Raw genomic sequence first — 7,215 nt, forward strand, 5'->3', positions numbered from 1 at the left:
ATTATTCAATTTTTTGTATCATAGTCTTTAAAAAGAACTTTAAATTTCTTTATTAGACTGATTTATAATCATCCCCCTTGTTTTACTTGACCAGCTCTCTAGTGACAAGAAGATATATGAGAAGGTGATATGTAGAAGAAAAGCACTGTTTGATTTACTTATTACTAACATGTTCAGTTGCTAAATCAAATATATTTGAATAATGCTCAATCACTTACCTACTGGGGAAACAGCTAAGGTAAATTTGCTTGGGTCACTAGGTGCGCTTAGGCCGGCAGAATTTTCAGCATATACACGGAACTGGTAATCCAGGCCTTCCATTAGTCCAGTAGCTCTGTATTCTCTTCCAGATATTGGTGATGTATTAATTCTTTGCCAGAGGATGCTATTTCTTTCTTTCTTTTCAACATGGAACCCAGTAACTTCTGCACCACCGTCATAAACTGGAGCATCCCAGGTTAGTGACATTCCATCAGAAGTCACATTGTATATAACTGGCTTTCCTGGAGGGCCAGGAATCCTGAACTGGTGTTTTGCCACAATGATGGTCGAGACAAGTGGCTGGCTGACTCCGTATCTGTTTTCTGCCCTAACTCTAAACTGGTATTCAGCATCTTTGACTAGATTAGGAACTTTGAAAGTTGTCCTGGCAACACTCGAGCACACCATCTTCCAATTTTTTTGTGAAGCTTCCCGCTTCTCAATGCTGTAACAAGTAATTTCTCCTCCTCCATCATCGTCAGGCACATCCCATGACATGATGACACTGTCAGCCTTGATTTCATCAAATCGAACGGGCCCTTTGGGCTTTGATGGTGGGCCAAGTGTGATGATTGTAATGGGAACTGAGGTTCTACAAACTGCATTATCAAGAATAACGGTGTATTTCCCTCCATTTTCCTTCTTGACATTCTTAATACTCAAAGTAATTTTGTTTTCAGTTTTACTGAAACGAACATATTCACTTTCTTTCAATGGCAAACCATCTTTCAGCCAACTGATAGACGGTTTGGGTTTTCCTTTGTAAGGTAATTCGAGGTGCACATTATGCCCAATTCTCACAGCGACTTGCGCCCCAGGGATTTCTGACAGGTCAACTTCAGGTGTAATTACAAGTTCTTTCACTGTAACTGGCCCAATAGTGACAGCATCACTCAGTCCTTTCTCATTTTTGGCAGACACTCTGAATTCCAGTTCTGACAGTTCCTTAAGTTGGCCAACCTCAATTTCACATGTTTTACTTATGCCAGCATGTGACCATGTTTGTTCACCTTTACCTTTCCTTTCCACAACATATTCTGTGATGACACTACCACCATCAAAGTCAGGCTTGGTCCAGCTCAGGGTAACAGATGTCTTTGTTGAATCTTTCACTGAGAGATCACGTATTGGAGCTGGTACTTCGGCAGCCTTCACTGGCTCTGTAGTTTCACAAGGTTCCCCGATTCCAATTTCATTTTCTGCGAGAACTCTGAAGAAGAATGGAGTTTTTTCTGACAAATCTTTTACCTTAAAGGTTGTGCTGGAACATTTGTGTGACACTGAGGACCATGTTCTCTTGGTGGCATCTCTCTTTTCAATGATGTAATTAATTATGGGAGATCCTCCATCAATGAGAGGAGGATCCCAGAACAATGTGACTGTGCCTTGAGAAACATGTTTAATCTGTAGTTTCTGGCAGGCGGCTGGCGTATCAAGCACTTTGACACTCACAGTTGAAGACTTTGGCTGACCAACTCCATTTTCTATTGTGAGAATATATTTTCCCGTATCATTGCGAGTGACTTGAGGAATAATGAGTAACGAAGATGAATCAGTGTTTTGAATGCTATATCTGGCATCACTGCCAAGATTCTTCTCATCTTTTCTCCATGTGACAGTAGGTGGAGGTCTGCCTTTAAACGGTATGAACACATGTACATCTTCACCGGCTTTAGCTATAATAGAGGTTCTGAGAGCCACATCTAGGTCGATCTCTGGTTCCTCTGTAGACATAAAATGGACATATACCATGAATTTTAAAGCAAGAAAATGAGTAATTTTCTAATCATTCAGAGGTACTCAAAAAAAAAAACAACCCTACAATCATACCAATAGGTACATACCAAGTATATCTTTAGCTTGTACAGGCTCAGTCATTTCTATAGGTTCTCCTTGTCCAGCACAGTTTACAGCGGATACCTGGAAATAGTAATTGACTCCAGGTTTCAGGTTAGATACCACATATTCTGTAGTTCTGACTTCTCCTTTGGTAGAGACAACAGTCCATTCCTCTTCTTCTCCTTGTCTCATTGCAACAACATATCCAGTCACAGCACTGCCCCCATCATAGACAGGTTTACTCCAGCCAAGAGTGATGGATGATTTAGTTGAATCTGCGATTCTTATCTTAGCTGGTGGGCCTGGAGGATCTGGAATGACCATTCACAATACAGTAGTTACACACTCATGTAAAATTTAGTGACAGGAAAGAAGACAGGTGAAGATGCTGCATTTATGAGCACTTACCAATAGGATCAGCCGCTTTGTAGAAGTCAGATGGTTCCGAAAATGGACCCTGTCCAGCAGCATTTACAGCACAAACTCTGTATTGATAGTCACTGTTTTCCGTGAGTCCTGCCACTTTCTGTCTGGTGTCACGGATAGTCTCCTTGAGTACTTTAAACCATCCTAGACTCTTCTTGTCTCGTTTTTCAAGGAAATAGCCACTTATTTCACTACCACCATCTGCAACTGGCCTGTTCCAGACAACAGTCATTGAATTCTTGGTAATCTTTGTCACCTCTGGTATGCTTGGAGGCCCAGGTGTAACTATTTAGAAAGGAAAAAGAAAATGAGTTCAAAGGATCAACGTTATTGATAAATTCTACCTTTCAATCTTCAGATCCTATCCAAGAATATTAGTTTCATTTATTATACTTTCTGCCTTGTGAAAAGGATGATAATGAGAGGAGACGAGATACAAAAGAAAATCAAAATCGTTCTAAGAAAACCTATTTACAAGCTAGCGGAATTATTTATATTTACTTTTAAAGGTTTCAAGTGTTCAATTTCAGTTTTTTAATGAAATCATGTCTCACCAAATGCATTCTTTGCTACCACTGGATCAGATTCCAGTGGATCACCAATTCCATATTTGTTCACAGCGCGAACCCGGAAGACGTATTCGTTTCCTTTGATAATTTTGGTGGTGGTAATGATGCACTCTTCCAAATGTTCAGACACCATAGACCACACAACGCGGCTTGTTTCACGCTTTTCCACAACGTAGTGGGTGATTTTTGCACCGCCATCATCTACTGGAGGCCGCCAGAGCAGAGTGATCTTTTCAGCAGTGACGGTCTTAAATTCAATTGGTCCACCTGGAGGTCCTGGTTTGTCTGTCAATGAAAGAACAAAACAGTACGTTAGTACTTTTAAAAAGGCTACTAATTTAAAATTACTAAGTTTTAGGTAAACAAAATACGATGTTGGCCTGTATTCAGTACCTACCAAGGATCTGCACTCTGATGGTGGCTGAAGCTGAGCCCATGGCATTCCTTAGTTTTAATTCATATCTTCCACTATTAAGGCGATTTGCGTCTTTGATGAGTATAGACGCAAGGTCAGTGGTATTTTCGACACACAGAAGTGCATTGGTTTGTAACTCTTTATCATCTTTAAACCACTCAATTGTAGGCTCAGGTTTGCCAGAAATGCCAGCTCTGAGCTTCACAGATGTACCTGCTCTGTATTTGACAACTTCTGTATATTCTAGAGGCAAATCAATTACAGGTCCACCTGCAAGAAAAACAGATGAGGAATATTTAAAAGATCACAAGGACGAAAAAAATAATTGCAACAACTTCAAAGTAAGGTCATTTGCCCTTATTAATGAATATAAATACACATGGTAGTTCTAATCCCATTTACCTATTATTTTAAACATTTCAATTTTACAAGCCACTCTTCTGTCCCAGAAGAAAGACTGTGAGCAAGCTCTATATCCCAACGACACTGTACTGGTTGCACAGGGACTTAAGTGCCTTTGAAATGTATTTGAAAGTCTATTGGGTGTTTTATTCCAGGGATGAAATGGGATGCAGTAGTTAGGGCATCATTGAAGAAGCTGCATTATACATTTTCTTTCATTCTCAGTTCTTCTTCCTCTTCCTCTAACTGCCTCCTCTACTTTTTATTTTCCCTTCTCAGTTTGCTGGTATCCGAGTGTGGGTAGTTCATGTCAGACCCTTGAAGTCTCAATTCTCTACTCACAGAGCTACATATTTCATTGGACAGATTTTCTGCCAGGCTGCTTAGAACTTTTGAGAAACACAACAAAATTTGACTTGCTTCACAGTCTCACAAATACTGATTCAGTATCCACAAAGCCTGATTCACAAAAAGCTGCTCTGGGATTCTCAGCATGAGGATGGGAGTAGATACTTATGCCCAAACACCTTAGAGACTCCTCTTTGAAAATGGAGGACTTTTAGAAAAAGTGTCACAGGGTACTTAACTCTCATGAAATTTTAATTTTTAAACCACTCTTGAGATGAATGTACCATTTATTTTCCAGAATGGTCAAGTATGCGTATTTTGGACTGACAGCAATGTAGAGAGTTCTGGAGTGTGTCTGAATCCCTACCCTATCACGAATGAGCTGCTTGATATTGGGGAAGTTACATAAGTTCTCTACACCTCAGTTTCTCTTCTGTAAAATGGGCTAATCTTATGGTTGTTAGGACTAAGGGAGAAAATTTGTGGAAGGTACCCAGTAAATGTTAGCTGCTGCTAATACTATCATCATTAACGCCTCTGTTTAGTCTTTCACTTTTAAGAAGAATAGTCTCTGGGAACTCAACCATGGTTTTAATTATTGATTCTGATAATTAAAAATAGAAGAGTGAAAACACCAAATCATACAATCAAAGAATCATGAAAGGCTGATGCTGGGAAGGCCTTTAGATATCCTGTAGTCCAAATCTCACATTTTACAGTTAAAAGAGGCCTGGAGAAGTTAAGGAATTTTCCTAACTCCCAGTTAGTTCATAATTTTCTCTAAAAATCTAAGGTGTGTAGTAAAAGTTATTCTATAGATTAGGATCAGAAAAAGTAAGAAAAAATATTGATTTAAATTGTTATTGGGATTCAAAGTGCTTAAAATGCTTACCATAAGAATCAATGCATGTAACGGGGCCTACAACCTCGGATGGATTGCTGATGGAACCAATGGCATTCCTAGCAAAGACACGGAATTCGTACTGAGAATTCTGAGTCAAGCCAGAGACAATGAATTGAGTCTCAATAACATTGGTGAAGCTGGCCTTGGTCCATCTGCCATCTGGAAGGTCTCGTCTCTCAACAATGTAGCCTGTAATCTTGCTTCCTCCATCAAAAGCTGGTTGTTGCCATGAAAGGCTGACAGAGTTCTTTGAAATATCAGTGATACGGATGTTTCTTGGGGGTTCTGTGGTAATAAGAGAAAGCAGATTAGTGGCTCTTCTGTCAACATTATTTTGCTTTGTGGAAATAAGATTTGCATTTTTAAGTAGCCAGAACCATCTTTCCCATGACAAATACATACCACAGGCATCAATGGCTAGGACTGGTTCGGAAGCATGGCTGGGCTTTCCAACACCAGCAGCATTTTCTGCATATACTCTGAATTCATAAATAAGTCCAGCACTGATTGTTGTGACTTTGAAGTGAGTTGTGCGGATGATCATTTTGTTGACTTTTTGCCATAAAATACTGTTTCTGTCTTTCATTTCCAGGTGATAACCTATAACTGCACTGCCTCCGTTGGATACTGGTTCATGCCAGCTCACAGTGATGCTTTCCTGAGTGACATTAGTGACCCATGGTGTAGATGGTGGTCCAGGTGTTGCTATAAGAGAGAGAAACCCATAGGTTAATACAGACATTTAAGACGTTTATTTTTTAATAATGAAATTATTAAATGAAAACCTGGGATCTTTTAAAAGCTTGACAACTTACTGTATGGGAGTTTGACAACCACACAAGCTGAATCTATGTGATCGCTGATGCCAAAGCGGTTTTCTGCCTTGATGCGGAATTGGTATTCTTCTCCTCTGGTCAGTTTCATGACTTTAATCGTGGTTCTTGCAACTGTTGCGGACACTTCAGTCCATACTGCAGTACTTGTCTCTCTCTTGAGTACAATATAATTGGTAACCTGACTTCCACCATCATACTTAGGTGGCTCCCATTTGAGAGTCACACTTTCTTCAGTTATATCACTAATAACAACAGGGCCAGTTGGGGGACCAGGCCTGTCCAGGACAATGATGTTAATGAAAGTTTTTGTTGTTCCACTAGAGTTGGCAGCAGTGATCTCATATCTTCCAGCATCAGCAGCAACACTTTCTTTGAGATTGATGGTGAGGTTCTCAGCAGTAATTTCAGTGTTAAATCTCATGGTTGCTTTCAGGGGGACACCATCTCTTGATAAGGTCACTTTGGGCAGTGGTTTTCCAGAAATTGGAATGTCAACTTTAAGGTTTGAACCAGCTCTGACATATACGGTTTGACTTGGGAAATTCTTCATATCGATTTCAGGTGGTTCTGAAAAATAAGAGTATGGCAGATGAAGGCAAAAAAGACTTTCTAAAAATTACCTTAAATCAATGTAAATAATTTCAAAGTTTGCTTCTACGTAAAATTGGACATACCTAGTTGCTCCTTAATAAGAACAGGAAGCAGAAGCTCTCTTGGGTCACTCAGACCAGCTTGATTTTCAGCAAACACCCGGAAAAAGTATTCAGAATTCTCCCTCAGACCAGAAACAACGTGATGGGTTGACTTGACCACTGCACATTTAAACCAATTTTTATGTCCTTTTTCTAGTGCTTCAACGACATAATGTACAATTCTGCTTCCACCATCGTGTTCTGGCTTCAGCCAGGTCAGGGAAACACTATCCTTGGATACACTTGTTACTCCAAGTTTTTCAGGTGGGCTTGGTTTTTCTGAAAAGTAAAACATCAAAAGAAAGGGAAGATTATGACAATGTTTTTTCCATATGTGTTCTTCCTGCATTGTGAAAAGAAAAATTTTAAACAAAGGCCATATATTTACTTTGATTTGAGTCTTTCTTACTTTTTATATGCCTAGTTTGTCTTCTGAACCAAGCAAAGCTTCCTCAGGCTTTGTCATTACATGTCATAGCCTGTCATGGCATTCAAATTCGAATTGTGTCAAATGACCAGATTA

General features: G+C 39.6%; 1 protein-coding gene across 3 annotated transcripts in view; it reads right to left on the bottom strand.

Moving 5' to 3' along the window:
* The window catches only part of TTN (titin), a 270,195-nt gene that overhangs the window by 24,892 nt on the left and 238,088 nt on the right, over positions 1-7,215 (bottom strand). For all 3 annotated transcript variants that reach the window (XM_070508508.1, XM_070508506.1, XM_070508505.1), the window contains 9 exons: positions 6,675-6,971; positions 5,980-6,567; positions 5,567-5,869; positions 5,153-5,449; positions 3,493-3,780; positions 3,081-3,380; positions 2,509-2,811; positions 2,106-2,411; positions 219-1,985 (listed from right to left, as the gene is read on the bottom strand). In XM_070508508.1, coding sequence (XP_070364609.1) covers positions 219-1,985; positions 2,106-2,411; positions 2,509-2,811; positions 3,081-3,380; positions 3,493-3,780; positions 5,153-5,449; positions 5,567-5,869; positions 5,980-6,567; positions 6,675-6,971 — 4,449 coding nt within the window. The remainder of the gene's footprint in view (positions 1-218; positions 1,986-2,105; positions 2,412-2,508; positions 2,812-3,080; positions 3,381-3,492; positions 3,781-5,152; positions 5,450-5,566; positions 5,870-5,979; positions 6,568-6,674; positions 6,972-7,215) is intronic.

The sequence above is a fragment of the Equus asinus genome, chromosome 4 (genome assembly GCF_041296235.1).
Source record: "Equus asinus isolate D_3611 breed Donkey chromosome 4, EquAss-T2T_v2, whole genome shotgun sequence".
In the NCBI taxonomy this organism is placed as follows: Eukaryota; Metazoa; Chordata; class Mammalia; order Perissodactyla; family Equidae; genus Equus; species Equus asinus.